At 42.1% G+C, this 15,361-nt stretch overlaps 1 protein-coding gene across 3 annotated transcripts in view; it reads left to right on the top strand.

Annotated features, from left to right (window-relative positions):
* The first annotated feature begins 837 nt into the window (after positions 1-837).
* The window catches only part of LOC121572658 (ribosome-binding protein 1), a 54,853-nt gene continuing 40,329 nt past the window's right edge, over positions 838-15,361 (top strand). For all 3 annotated transcript variants that reach the window (XM_045213368.1, XM_045213369.1, XM_045213367.1), the window contains exons 1-4: positions 838-940; positions 7,446-8,138; positions 11,081-11,232; positions 13,880-14,002. In XM_045213368.1, the coding sequence (XP_045069303.1) occupies positions 7,478-8,138; positions 11,081-11,232; positions 13,880-14,002 (936 nt within the window). In that variant the 5' untranslated portion in view covers positions 838-940; positions 7,446-7,477. The remainder of the gene's footprint in view (positions 941-7,445; positions 8,139-11,080; positions 11,233-13,879; positions 14,003-15,361) is intronic.

Raw genomic sequence — 15,361 nt, 5'->3', positions numbered from 1 at the left:
AAAAACCCTTGAATGAGTAGGTGTCCAAACTTTTGACTGGTACTGTATGTCTGTAGATAGTCTATTAAAGTAAAGCGTTGCCTTATTTTGTTCTTAATACACCTCTACTTTCTTCGCTGCAAGAAAGGTCCAATGCCTGTACTCCATGTTGTGTTTGGATGATAATGATTAACTGGTGCCAAGTGTTTCCCGGTTGTACTTGGCCTGCTTGCCTAACTGTTTGCCTTAGAATTGGGAGTAAACACGTCAAGGATGTGTGCTGTGCTTAGAAGCTGTGTGTCTGCAATTGGGTGTAGGTGAGGTGTGTGTGTGTTGCAATGTGTATTTTGTTACAGGTGTCTTTGCATGTGTGCTATGTGGATATGCATAGTACTTGGGAATTGAGGTTTACTTAAATGGGAGAGAACAGAGTGAAGTGTGTGTGTGTGTGTGTGTGTGTGTGTGTGTGTGTGTGTGTGTGTGCGTGCGTGCGTGTGTGGGAGAGAGCGAGAGAGATAATAGATATTGCTGGAACAGTACAACAGAAATAGATATGGAGACCTAGATTTGAGACTACAAATCCCAGTAGTCGGGCTTTATGGGACAGTCACGCCTCCTCTGTCTCCTGCAGCCTAAAATTTGGTCTTCACTCGTTACCACAGCCACAAAGTCATAAACCCCGCCTTTTCTACTATTTATCTTCTTAAAATCTAATCTTAAATTAAGTAAATGTTGTTTTCGTGATTTATTACGATATATTGACTTTGTGGCTGTGGTAACTAGTTGAAACCCTAAAACTGACGTGGTTAGTTTAAATGCCTTTGACTGATCTCCCTCTATCCAATGAAATCGCTCTTTGAAATTAGTTTTTTGGGCAACGGGGTGGCTTTTTGCCAGCTCAGAGAAAGTGCCACGACTCCACACAGCAGCTATTCTGAAAGAGTGAACATTGGTGGTCGGGGTAAGAGATTCTTTATAAAACAATTTGTGAATCATAAAAAAAGAATAGGAAATGGTCTTAACTGAGCGTAGTGTAAGGAACAGCTGTATCGTTGTTACTCAGCCTCCTACGAATAGACAAATGTAATAGATTTTTTTTCCACATTAAGAAAAAAATGTATTCTTGAAACTTTGACTTCGGAACTATCGTTACTTTTCATGATATAATGTTGCTTGATCTTTTCGGTTTGAATGAATAAACAGTATCGATTAATGTTTGGGGTAGCCTAAGATTCCCTTTTATTCCCTTTTGGTGCCCTATTCTAATGAACTGCATCTGTAGATCCAGACGTATATATTTTTTAAATATTATATAGTCAAACCAAGTGACGTTTCAAATTTCCTAAGTTTGGCAGTGTGGCTGAATCGATGGTATCGGGATAGCCTTATCTCCTCGCTCATATTCTTGAGTTAATTAAATGGCTCAACGTCGAACAAATCTTGATGCTGCGGTGAATGAGTGATCAATCAACGGGCGCTAATGATGGTTGTAGGCCGTCTCTGGAGGACACGTAGCTAAGGATACTGGAGTTAAGTTTTCTTAGGTAGAAGAAACGAAAACAAATTGCCCAGTTAAATGTATTTCGTGTGGAGGAGACGCTAGATGTTTTAAAATTAAAACACTACAGAATGAGAATAAGGACCAGTATATAAAGTAGGCGGTTGTAGGCCTGCCTGTTGTGAAACGTTTAACGCCGCATCAACCTATTCGCAATATTCTCTACAATGCTTTTTCATTGTTTAATTGTAATGGGTAGCGTATTTGAGGTACTGTAAATTGTAAAGTTGTTGTATGATGCCAATAAACTTTGTGAAACTGGCAAGTGGTTATGTAGGCTATAGGTAGAAACTTTAAGGCAACTGTACTCTTCTTGTTACATAAGAAGAGGGGTACATCACAAGGGGTTAATTATTTGTAAAGACACCAGCCCCTTCTACACTCTCTAGAATTCAGAATTATCTACACTACCGGTCAAAAGTTTTAGAACACCTACTCATTCAAGGGTTTTTCTTTATTTTTACTATTTTCTACATTGTAGAATAATAGTGAAGACATCAAAACTATGAAATAACACATATGGAATCATGTAGTAACCAAAAAAGTGTTAAACAAATCAAAATATATTTTATATGTGAGATTCTTCAAATAGCCACCCATTGCCTTGATGACAGCTTTGCACACTCTTGGCATTCTCTCAACCAGCTTCATGAGGTAGTCACCTGGAATGCATTTCAATTAACAGGTGTGCCTTAAAGGTTAATTTGTGGAATTTATTTTCTTCTTAATGCGTTTGAGACAATCAGTTGTGTTGTGACAAGGTAAGGGGGTTATACATTATATATTTATTAAGGCAACAACAGCTCAAATAAGCAAAGAGAAACGACAGTCCATGAAGGTCAGTCAATATGGAACATTTCAAGAACTTTGAGCGTTTCTTCAAGTACAGTCGCAAAAAACAAAAAGCGCTATGATGAAACTGGCTCTCATGAGGACCGCCACAGGAATGGAAGACCCAGAGTTACCTCTGCTGTAGAGTATAGAGTTACCAGCCTCAGAAATTACAGCTCAATTAAATGCTTCATAGAGTTCAAGCAACAGACACATCTCAACATCAACTGTTCAGAGGAGACTGTGTGAATCATGCCTTTATGGTCGAATTGCTGCAAAGAAACCACTACTAAAGGACACCAATAAGAAGAAGATACCTGCTTGGGCCAAGAAACATGAGCAATGGACATTAGTCCGGTGGAAATGTGTCCTTTGGTCTGGAGTCCAAATTGGAGATTTTTGGTTCCAACCGCTATGTCTTTGTGAGACGCGGTGTGGGTGAACGGATGATCTCTGCAAGTGTAGTTCCCACCGTAAAGCATGGAGGAGGAGGTGTTATGGTGTGGGGGTACTTTGCTGGTGACACTGTCTGTGTTTTATTTAGAATTCAAGGCACACTTAACTAGCATGGCTACCGCAGCATTCTGCAGCAAAATGCCATCCCATCTGGTTTGGGCTTAGTGGGACTATCATTTACTTTTCAACAGGACAATGACCCAACACACCTCCAGGCTGTGTAAGGGCTATTTTACCAAGAAGGAGAGTGATGGAGTGCTGCATCAGATAACCTGGCCTCCACAATCCCCGGACCTCAAACTGAGATGGTTTGGGTTGAGTCGGACCGCAGAGTGAAGGAAAAGCAGCCAACAAGTGCTCAGCATATGTGGGAACTCATTTAAGACTGTTGGAAAAGCATTCCAGTTGAAGCTGGTTGAGAGAATGCCAAGAGTGGGCAAAGCTGTCATCAAGGCAAAGATTGGCTGTTTGAAGAATCTCAAATATTTTTGGTTACTATATGATTCCATATGTGTTATTTAATAGTTTTGATGTCTTCACTATTATCCTATAATGTAGAAAATAGTAAAATAAAGAAAAACCCTTGAATGAGTAGGTGTTCTAAAACTTTTGACCAGTAGTGTACAGTTAGGGTAAATGTCGGTAGTGTATTTTGATACATCGGACGTTTTTACATTTAGAGTGATTAACTACAGATTGTGCTGCACCAAACAGTACCTAACCTGTAACTCCCAGTAATGGATACCAAAAATCTTTGGTTAAAGCGCATTATCTGGTTTAACAATCTGTAGCTAGAGAATGATGTGAAGGCTTTGGATACTTTTATTTTCTCCATTTTTTTTGTTGAAATTTTATCTCAATATGGGCTACATAATAAACATACCCGTGTATTTCGTTTTTGTTTTGTTTTAAAGCATCATTGGAATGAATAGTTGTTGGCTATTGCAAAACTGATAGATTGATCAGTGACCCTATTTATCTATAGGCTAATGTGGATGTAAAACAACAGTTTGCTCCTTTAGGAGTTTATTTCAGTTTGAACGAATGACTCCGAATCACCTTGTCAAGTAATTTAAATCCAACACTAAAGCATTTTATCCCAAAGTATCAGTTTCAGAATGGATATCCAAATGTTTGTGTTCCATAAGATTGCTACTATTGCTTTCTGATCTATTATGAATATTTGATTTTGACTATTGAAGAGAGGGAGAAAGCATGGAAGGGGGTGTGTTTTCACTCCTTTAGAGTCAGCATTTTTTCTTCACCTGAGGCCTTGTTTATGTCCCAAATGGCACCCTATTCCCTATGGGGCGGCAGGTAGCTTAGTGGGGCGGCAGGTAGCTTAGTGGGGCGGCAGGTAGCTTAGTGGTTAAGAGCGTTGTGCCAGTAACCGAAAGGTCGCTGGTTCTAATCCCTGAGCCGACTAGGTGAAAAAATCAGTTGATGTGCCCTTGAGCAAGGCACTTAACCTTAATTGCTCCTGTAAGTCACTCTGGATAAGAGCGTCTGCTAAATGACTAAAATGTAAAATCTAAAATGTAGTGCACTACTTTTGAAGAGAGGGCCCTGGTAAACAATAGAGCACTACATAAGGAATATGGGACCATTTGGTACTCAGACCTTATCTACTGTATAGAGTCAGCATTGCCTCTGAGGAGTATGAGTAGCTGAAAGCCCACTCTCGAAGGAGTCGTTCTCCGGAATGGTTCCTGGTCGCAGTAACTCATAGGGAATTTTCATTGTGTTTAGTGCAACTGTGTACAGGTGTGTCCTCTGGAAACTGGAGACAAAGTGCCATTTTTGTATGTGAACGTAAATGGGATGGGGGGGGGGTGTATGTGTCTCTCGAGGGTGTTGCGTAACATGAGTTCTCTTGTGAGCGGAAAGTTGCAGGCTGAACTCTCTGTCCTCTGTGAGAAGAGCTTTTCTTTGTACAGGGGAGAAATTACGGCCTGTGAAGCTGTTTTTCTTTACCCCTACTGGAAGTTCAGGAGCTGGTAGTATGCCTATGGAGGGATTGTTGTTTTTACCCAGCAAAATTTGTTCCACCTTTACCATGAAGTGAATTTGGTCCACCTTTCCTCAAAGGCCGCTAAAACAAGCAAGAAAGCCCTAAACTATAAGAATCTGGTTACTGCTATAAAATCCCAATAAATTAATCAATGGATAGGTAGATGACCGTTAGGTTGATAATCAATTACTTAATTTTGAATAGTACACAACAGTTTACAGAATCTGTAAAAATGTATGTCTATTGTGATTAGTGCCTTTTCGTGTGTGTCAGTCATCTCCTGCACTGCGGGTAGCCAACTTGTATGAACTTCTCAAGTTCTGCGAGACACTCATGCGTGCCATCTCTACCTCTGCTTGTGATTTTCCTATTTGACTGATAATTTATATATATATATATATATATATACAGTGGGGAGAACAAATATTTGATACACTGCCAATTTTGCAGGTTTTCCTACTTACAAAGCATGTAGTGGTCTGTAATTTTTATCATAGGTACACTTCAACTGTGAGAGACAATCTAAAACAAAAATCCAGAAAATCACATCGTATGATTTTAAAGTAATTAATTTGCATTTTATTGCATGACATAAGTACTTGATCACCTACCAACCAGTAAGAATTCCGGCTCTCACAGACCTGTTAGTTTTTCTTTAAGAAGCCCTCCTGTTCTCCACTCATTACCTGTATTAACTGCACCTGTTTGAACTCGTTACCTGTATAAAAGACACCTGACCACACACTCAATCAAACAGACTCCAACCTCTCCACAATGGCCAAGACCAGAGAGCTGTGTAAGGACATCAGGGATAAAATTGTAGACCTGCACAAGGCTAGGATGGGCTACAGGACAATAGGCAAGCAGCTTGGTGAGAAGGCAACAACTGTTGGCGCAATTATTAAAAAATGGAAGAAGTTCAAGATGACGGTCAATCAACCTCGGTCTGGGGCTCCATGCAAGATCTCACCTCGTGGGGCATCAATGATCATGAGGAAGGTGAGGGATCAGCCCAGAACTACACGGCAGGACCTGGTCAATGACCTGAAGAGAGCTGGGACCACAGTCTCAAAGAAAACCATTAGAAACACACTACGCCGTCATGGATTAAAATCCTGCAGCGCACGCAAGGTCCCCCTGCTCAAGCCAGCGCATGTCCAGGCCCGTCTGAAGTTTGCCAATGACCATCTGGATGATCCAGAGGAGGAATGGGAGAAGGTCATGTGGTCTGATGAGACAGAAATAGAGCTTTTTGGTCTAAACTCCACTCGCTGTGTTTGGAGGAAGAAGAAGGATGAGTACAACCCCAAGAACACCATCCCAACCGTGAAGCATGGCGGTGGAAACATCATTCTTTGGGGATGCTTTTCTGCAAAGGGGACAGGACGACTGCACCGTATTGAGGGGAGGATGGATGGGGCCATGTATCGCAAGATCTTGGCCAACAACCTCCTTCCCTCAGTAAGAGCATTAAAGATGGGTCGTGGCTGGGTCTTCCAGCATGACAACGACCCGAAACACACAGCCAGGGCAACTAAGGAGTGGCTCAAGGTCCTGGAGTGGCCTAGCCAGTCTCCAGACCTGAACCCAATAGAACATTTTTGGAGGAAGCTGAAAGTCCGTATTGCCCAGCGACAGCCCCAAAACCTGAAGGATCTGGAGAAGGTCTGTATGGAGGAGTGGGCCAAAATCCCTGCTGCAGTGTGTGCAAACCTGGTCAAGACCTACAGGAAACTTACATGATCTCTGTAATTGCAAACAAAGGTTTCTGTACCAAATATTAAGTTCTGCTTTTCTGATGTATCAAATACTTATGTCATGCAATAAAATGCAAATTAATTACTTAAAAATCATACAATGTGATTTTCTGGATTTTTAAAAGGTAATTGTAATTTTCTGATAAAAATTACAGACCTCTACATGCTTTGTAAGTAGGAAAACCTGCAAAATCGGCAGTGTATCAAATACTTGTTCTCCCCACTGTGTGTGTGTGTGTGTGTATGTATGTATGTATGTATGTATATGTGTATATATATATATATATATATATATATATATATATATATATATATATATATATATATATATATATATATATATATATATATATATATATATATATATATATATATATATATATATTAGATCAGTGAGCCAGCCAACATATTTTTCTAAATTTAGGCTTTTAAACATTACTACACATGGGCGAACACATTTTTGGAAGTTTTACATTTAGCTTCCAACAACTTATTTTTGCTTGTGTAACTTTTCTAAATATTCTGAAACCTGAAATGTTTTCTTAATTTAAATCTCAAAGACAAATTGTAATGGCATAGATCAAAATTCTGTATTCAACATCAGCATTCATGATAAACCATAAATATAGGAATGCTATTTTAGCGGTTTTACCAAAGTTAGCTGGCTAACTCATTGATCCTTCTTTGTGAAATGTCACTCTGGTAATTGATAAATATATTGAGAGGGGGACAAAACTAAATCATGAAGTGGCCGGTATTGAACCTATTTGCTAAACATTATGTTGTTACCTTTGATTATCGCTCGCATCCTTTGACACCTAGCTAATCGTGACCTCTGCTTTTTTTGTGCTAGGCTTTGCGGAGGGACAAGATTGAAATAAAGACATGGACGTTTACGACCCCCAAACCCTCGGCTTCATGGTCTTTGGTGTATTCATGGTGATCTCCGCCATCGGCATTGCTCTGGTTTCCACACTCTCCATGAAGGAGACGTCGTACGAGGAGGCCCTGGCCAAGCACCGCCGCGAGCTGGGCAAGTCTGCCCAGGTCCAGCTCTCTCTGAAGAATAAGAAGAAGCAGAAAGCGTTGGAGAATAAGAGCAAAGCCAAGAAGAAAGAAGAACGGCCTAACGGGAATCTCCCAGAACCGGTCGCAGAGTCCGCTAGCGAGCCCGAACCCGAACCTGAGCCTCTCGCCGCCCCTGAGCCTGAACCCGAGCCCATCGTTGCTGCCCCGGAGCCTGTCATGGTCGCCTGTGCTGCCCCTGCCCCAGTGGCCATGGAGGCCGCCGCCCCCTCCCCGAAGAAGAAGAAGAAAGTGGCCAAGGTGGCGCCGGCCCCTGCCAAGCCTGCCGTCGTCCCGGAGACCATCGCCAAGGAAGTGCCCGTCATGGTCGTGCCACCTGTGGCGGTTGAGGTTGCCCCGGTGACTGCCGCGCCTGCTCCTGTGTCCAGTGACACTCCCGCCACACCCGTTGCCAAGGCAGAGGAGCTCAAGGCTGAAGCACCTGCTAAGAAGAAAAAATCCAAGGCAAAGGCTGAGCCAGGTTGATAGTAAATAATTTGCTTTGATGAAGTTGTTACTGTTTTAATTATATGATAACTCGTAATGTAAAACTATTGCAATTCATGTACTCTATAAACCAGGATTGGGGTCAATTTGAATTACATTTGTAATTTTTTTTTATTTGAGTCATTTAGCAAATGCTCTTATCCAGACTAACTTACAAGAGCCATTAGGGTTAAATGTCTTGCTTCAGGGCACATCGACAGATTTTTCACCTAGTTGGCTTGGATTTGATTTGAACCAGCGACCTTTCAGTTACTAGCCCAACGCTCTTTACCACTAGGCTACTTGCTGAATTCAGGTAAGTCAATTCAGGAAGTTAATTGAAAATACAATTGAGGAATGGAAAAACGTTTAACATAAATAGTTTCTCCTTTTATGTTTATCAAGAAGTCAATAAATGCCCTTTTTTCAATTATTGAATTAGAAATTCAGACATTTCTATTCGAAATTGACCCCAACCCTGCTATCAACAGCTGCATTCCTATAGGAAGTCTCTCTCTAGTGAAGCGTTGGTATTATGATGAAAGGCCAATTGAAGCAATGGGTCCTGGTTGTGGATTAGACCCTATGTCATATACGCTGAACAAAAAATATAAACGCAACATGTAAAGTGTTGGTCCCATGTTTCATGAGCTGAAATAAAATATCCCAGAAATGTTCCAAATGCACAAAAAGCTTATTTCTTTCAAATGTTGTGCACAAATTTGTTTACATCCCTGATAGTGAGCATTTGATCCTTTGTCAAGATAATCCATATCAAGAAACTGATTAAACAGCCTTATCATTACACAGGTGCACCTTGTATTGTGGACAATAAAAGGCACTCTAAAATGTGCAGTTTTGTCACACAACACAATGCCACGGATGTCTCAAGTTTTGAGGGAGCGTGCAATTTCAGCCCTCCACATCCGGCTTCTTCACATGCATGATCATCTGAGGAGGCTGGGCCTGGCTCACAAGTGGGTGCGCCCCTGCCCAGTCATGTGAAATCCAAAGATTAGGGCCTAATGAATTGATTTTAATTGACTGATTTCCTTATGAACTGTTACTCTGCAAAATTGTAGAAATTGTTGCATGTTGCGTTTTTATATTTTTGTTCAGTATAGAATTAAAGATCACATGGCCCCTCATTCTCCTAAGACTTTCCCCTTTCTAACCTTCCCCAACTTATTTTTTGTTTAATACTAGGCTACAGTTAGTCATACAAGTAATTAATCTAAGATAACCTGGTCATTCATCCAAGTAATAAAATAGGAAACCATCCAAGTTATAGAAAAGTACATTTATTATTCAACTTGTAAACTAAACTCAGCAAAAAAAAAGAAACGTCCTCTCACTGTCAACTGCGTTTATTTTCATTAAACTTAACATGTGTAAATATTTGTATGAACATAAGATTCAACAACTGAGACAAACTCAACAAGTTCCACAGACGTGACTAACAGAAATGGAATAATGTGTCCCTGAACAAATGGGGTGTCAAAATCAAAAGTAACAGTCAATATCTGGTGTGGCCACCAGGTGTATTAAGCAGTGCATCTCCTCCTCATGGACTGCACCAGATTTGCCAGTTCTTGCTGTGAGATGTTACCCCACTTTTCCACCAAGGCACCTGCAAGTTCCCTGACATTTCTGTGGGGAATGGCCCTAGCCTTCACCCGCCAATCCAACAGGTCCCAGACGTGCTCAATCGGATTGAGATCCGGGCTCTTCGCTGGCCATGGCAGAACACTGATATTCCTGTCTTGCAGGAAATCACGCACAGAACGAGCAGTATGGCTGGTGGCATTGTCATGCTGGAGGGTCATGTCAGGATGAGTCTGCAGGAAGGGTACCACATGAGGGAGGAGGATGTCTTCCCTGTAACACACAGCGTTGAAATTGCCTGCAATGACAACAAGCTCAGTCCGATGATGCTGTGACACACCGCCCCAGACCATGACGGACCCTCCACCTCCAAATCGCTCCCGCTCCAGAGTACAGGCCTCGGTGTAACGCTCATTCCTTCAACGATAAACGGGAATCCGTCCATCACCCCTGGTGAGACAAAACCGCAACTCGTCAGTGAAGAGCACTTTTTGCCAGTCCTGTCTGGTCTAGCGACAGTGGGTTTGTGCCCATAGGCGACGTTGTTGCCGGTGATGTTTGGTGAGGACCTGCCTTACAACAGGCCTACAAGCCCTCAGTCCAGCCTCTTTCAGCCTATTGCGGACAGTCTGAGCACTGATGGAGGGATTGTGCGTTCCTGGTGTAACTCGGGCAGTTGTTGTTGCCATCCTGTACCTGTCTCGCAGGTGTAATGATCGGATGTACCGATCCTGTACAGGTGTTGTTACACGTGTTCTGCCACTGTGAGGACAATCAGCTGTCCGTCCTGTCTCCCTGTAGCACTGTCTTAGGTGTCTCACAGTACGGACATTGCAATTTATTGCCCTGGCCACATCTGCAGTCCTCATGCCTCCTTGCAGCATGCCTAAGGCACGTTCACGCAGATGAGCAGGGACCCTGGGCATCTTTCTTTTGGTGTTTTTCAGAGTCAGTAGAAAGGCCTCTTTAGTGTCCTAAGTTTTCATAACTGTGACCTTAATTGCCTACCGTCTGTAAGCTGTTAGTGTCTTAACGACCGTTCCACAGGTGCATGTTCATTAATTGTTTATGGTTCATTGAACAAGCATGGGAAACAGTGTTTAAACCCTTTACAATGAAGATCTGTGAAGTTATTTGGATTTTTACGAATTATCTTTGAAAGACAGGGTCCTGAAAAGGGACGTTTCTTTTTTTGCTGAGTTTAGTAAGTCATCCAAATGATAGACAAGTAGTACATCATAAAAAATATAAACGAGTCATCCATCCTGTAACCCCTGACATAGGTAACTCCCTGGCACACTTATCATCCTCACTCACACTCTCTCCTTGTAGTGGTTGCTGCTGTTGACTCTGCGGATGCTCCCCTCCTCCTGCCATACAAGACTCTCTTGTCCACCGTGAGCAGCATGACGTTCAGCGAGAGAGAGACCCAGAGGCTCATCGAAGTGCTCAGTGACAAGGCTGGCCTCGACTCCTGGCAACTGGTACAGTATTACCCTCCAGACTGGCTGACTGCAAGCATTACAGACAGTGGTCTGTGGCCCAGCCACCTCTGCATTCCCTTTAGTAGAAATGCAGGCATAGACATAAATAGAAAGGAGCAGGCGTTTTCTGAGACAAGATTGAGAAACCTTGGTTACGGTTAAAATGTACCAGACATGATTGTGCATGATGGAATATCTTTTGTCTGAGTCAAACAGTCATTATGTGTAGTCATTACGTACATACACACACTTCTAAATTGCAGAAGCCTTTGAATTAATTAAGCATAGCAACATTTCAAGTAATAAACTATACTGTAGGTTTTTTTCCCTTTAACACTTGTAAACAAATTATTTTAATATTGTAATTTTTACACCCCTAAATATGAATCATCCTAGTAGTTTTGGAAGCACCTTTGTTCCGATATTTCCCAACTGAGAGGTTATATTGACTGTATACCAAATGGCACCCTATTCCCTATATAGTGCACTACTTTTGACCAGAGCCCTATTGACCCTGGTCAAAAGTAGTGCACTCTATAGGAAATAGGGTGCTATTTGGGATGCAGACATTCTCTGGCTTATCTTAACATTTTGTATTTGTATTTATTATGGATCACCATTAGCTACTCTTCCTGGGGTCCAGCAAAATTAAGGCAGTTATACAATTTTAAAAACATTACAATACAGTCACAAGTTTCACAACACACTATGTGCCCTCAGGCCCCTACTCCACCACTACCACATATCTACAATACAAAATCCATGTGTACGTGTGTGTATAGTGCGTATGTTATCGTGTGTGTATGCATGTGTCTGTGCCTATATGTGTGTTGCTTCACAGTCCCCGCTGTTCCATAAGGTGTATTTTTATTTGTTTTTTTAAAATCTAATTGTACTGCTTGCATCAGTTACTTGATGTGGAATAGAGTTCCATGTAGTCATGGCTCTATGTAGTACTGTGCGCCTCCCATAGTCTTTTCTGGACTTGGGGACTGTGAAGAGACCTCTTGTGGCATGTCTTGTGGGGTATGCATGGGTGACTGAGCTGTGCGCCAGTAGCTCAGACAGCTCAGTGCACCCAACATGTCAAAACCTCTCATAAATACAAGTAGTGATGAAGTCAATCTCTCCTCCACTTTAAGCCAGGAGAGATTGACATGCATATTATTAATGTTAGCTCTCTGTGTAGATCCAAGGGCCAGCCATGCTGCCCTGTTCTGAGCCAATTGCAATTTTCCAAAGTCCCTTTTTGTGGCACCTGACCACACGACTGAACAGTAGTCCAGGTGCGACAAAACTAGGGCTTGTAGGACCTGCCTTGTTGATAATGCTGTTAAGAAGGTAGAGCAGCGCTTTATTATGGACAGACTTCTCCCCATCTTAGCTACTGTTGTATCAATATGTTTTGACCATGACAGTTTACAATCCAGGGTTACTCCAAGCAGTTTAGTCACCTCAACTTGCTCAATTTCCACATTATTTATTACAAGATTTAGTTGAGGTTTAGTGAATGATTTGTCCCAAATACAATGCTTTTAGTTGTATAAATATTTAGGACTAACTTATTCCTTGCCACCCACTCTGAAACTAACTGCAGCTCTTTGTTAAGTGTTGCAGTCAATTTAGTCGCTGTAGTAGCTGACGTGTATATTGTTGAGTCATCCACATACATAGACACACTCGCTTTACTCAAAGCCAGTGGCATGTCGTTAGTAAAGATTGAAAAAAGTAAGGGGCCTAGACAGCTGCCCTGGGGAATTCCTGATTCTACCTGGATTGTTGGAGAGGCTTCCATTAAAGAACACCCCCTATGTTCTGTTAGACAGTTAACTCTTTATCCACAATATAGCAGGGGGTGTAAAGCCATAACACATACGTTTTTCCAGCAGCAGACTATGATCGATAATGTCAAAAGCCACACTGAAGTCTAACAGAACAGCCCCCACGATATTTTTATCATACACAAATGACTGATTGACTGAGAGAAATGTAAGTGCTGTGCTTGTTGAATGTCCTTCCCTATAAGTGTGCTGAAAGTCTGTTGTCAATTTGTTTACTGTAAAACAGCATTGTATCTTGTCAAACACAATTTTTTCCAATAGTTTACTAAGGGTTGGTAACAGGCTGATTGGTCGGCTATTTGAGCCAGTAAAGGGGGGTTGACTATTCTTAGGTAGTGGAATTACAATTGCTTCCCTCCAGGCCTCGGGGCATGCACTTTCTAGTAGACTTAAATTGAAAATATGGCAAATAGGAGTTGCAATATGCTATTATCCTCAGTAATTTTCCATCCAAGTTGTCAGACCACGGTGGCTTGTCATTGTTGATAGACAACAATAATTTTTTCACCTCTTCCACACTCACTTTACGGAATTCAAAATTACAATGCTTGTCTTTCCTAATTTGGTCAGATACTTGGATGTGTAGTAGTGTCAGCATTTGTTGCTGGCATGTCATGCCTAAATTTCCTAATCTTGGCAATTAAAAAATAATTAAAGTAGTTGGCAATATCAGTCGGTTTTGTGATGAATGAGCCATCTGATTCAATGAATGATGGAGCTGAGGTTGCCTTTTTCCCCCAACATTTCATTTAACATCAACTGTAGCCGATCAGTGGTGGTCAACTTGTGTCATATCTGATGGTTAGGCCTCTCAGAAGGGGGATCCCATAGCTGCCCTGAAGAAACAGCTAGAGGAGAAGGAGAAGCAGCTGTCTACCGAGCAGGAGGATGCCACCGCCGCCAAGAATCGACTGAGGGAGCTCACCAAGGTAAAGACCATGGGTCCATCCCAATAGTATCTTATTTTTCCTTAAGTGTACACACATCTAAAAGCATTGGATTGGTGGAGGGATGGGCTAGTGGGTATTTCCACCTTATTTCTTATACCAGTAATGTCCTTTAAAATCAGTGAAAAAGTGAACATGAGAGGAAGGAGAGTCAGCACTGCGCGTTGTCGACCCAGAACATATCAGTTTTTCCGTCGCTACCAGCTGGCTACAACAAAACGGACGTAGCACACGCTAGCCGTGGCCTCTTGCTCACTGGCGCTTCACCACCGGACCTTGTGATAACTCAGCTATACAGCTGATATCTGCTGGACTGTTCCTTTTTACGGTACTACATCCTGTTTATGTTTAGCCTCAGCCCAAACATGGTTAGTTTATTGTTGTTTCGGTTATTTCTAATTGTACTATATCACTGTAGACCCCCAGCCTAGCTGAACCTGCCTTGGTTAGCCCCTTTGTCCCTCCACCCATACACTCACAGACCGACTCAATTTATGCCTCTAGAGATACTATCTCTTTCAGTGTTACCCAACGCTTAGGTTTGCCTCCACTTTACTCATGTCCTTCCATATCCTTGTCTGTTCATAATGCCCTGAATCTTTTCTATAACACCCGGAAATCTGCCCCCTTTATTCTATGTACCCAACGCACTAGAAGACCAGTTCTTAAAGCCTTTAGCCGTATCCTTATTCTAGTCCTCCTCTGTTCCTCTGGTGATGTAGAGGCTAACCCAGGCCCTGTAGCCCCCAGTATCACTCCTACTCCCCAGGAGCTATCATTTGTTGACTTCTGTAATCGCAAAAGTCTTGGTTTCTTGCACATAAATATCAGAAGTCTACTTCCTAAGTTTGAGTTATTCACTGTGTTAGCACACTCTGCCAACCCTGATGTTCTAGCAGTGTCTGAATCCTGGCTCAGGAAGGCCACCAAAAATTCTGAAATTTCCATCCCCAACTACAACATTTTCCGTCTAGATAGAACTGCCAAAGGGGGGTGGAGTTGCAATCTACTGTAGAGATAGCCTGCAGAGCTCTATCATACTATCCAGGTCTGTGCCCAAACAGTTTGAGCTTCTACTTCTAAAAAATCCACCTTTCCAGAAATAAGTCTCTCACTGTTGCCGCTTGCTACAGACCCCCTCAGCCCCCAGCTGTGCCCTGGACACCATATGTGAATTGATTGCCCCCCATTTATCCTCTGAGTTTGTACTGCTTGGTGACCTAAATTGGGATATGCTTAATACCCCAGCCATCCTACAATCCAAGCTAGATGCCCTCAACCTCACGCAAATCATCAACGAACCTACCAGGTACAACCCTAAATCCTTAAACATGGGTACCC

Source organism: Coregonus clupeaformis, unplaced genomic scaffold (assembly GCF_020615455.1).
Source record: "Coregonus clupeaformis isolate EN_2021a unplaced genomic scaffold, ASM2061545v1 scaf0107, whole genome shotgun sequence".
Classification (NCBI taxonomy): Eukaryota; Metazoa; Chordata; class Actinopteri; order Salmoniformes; family Salmonidae; genus Coregonus; species Coregonus clupeaformis.
This window is presented reverse-complemented; position numbering and strand designations above follow the sequence as displayed.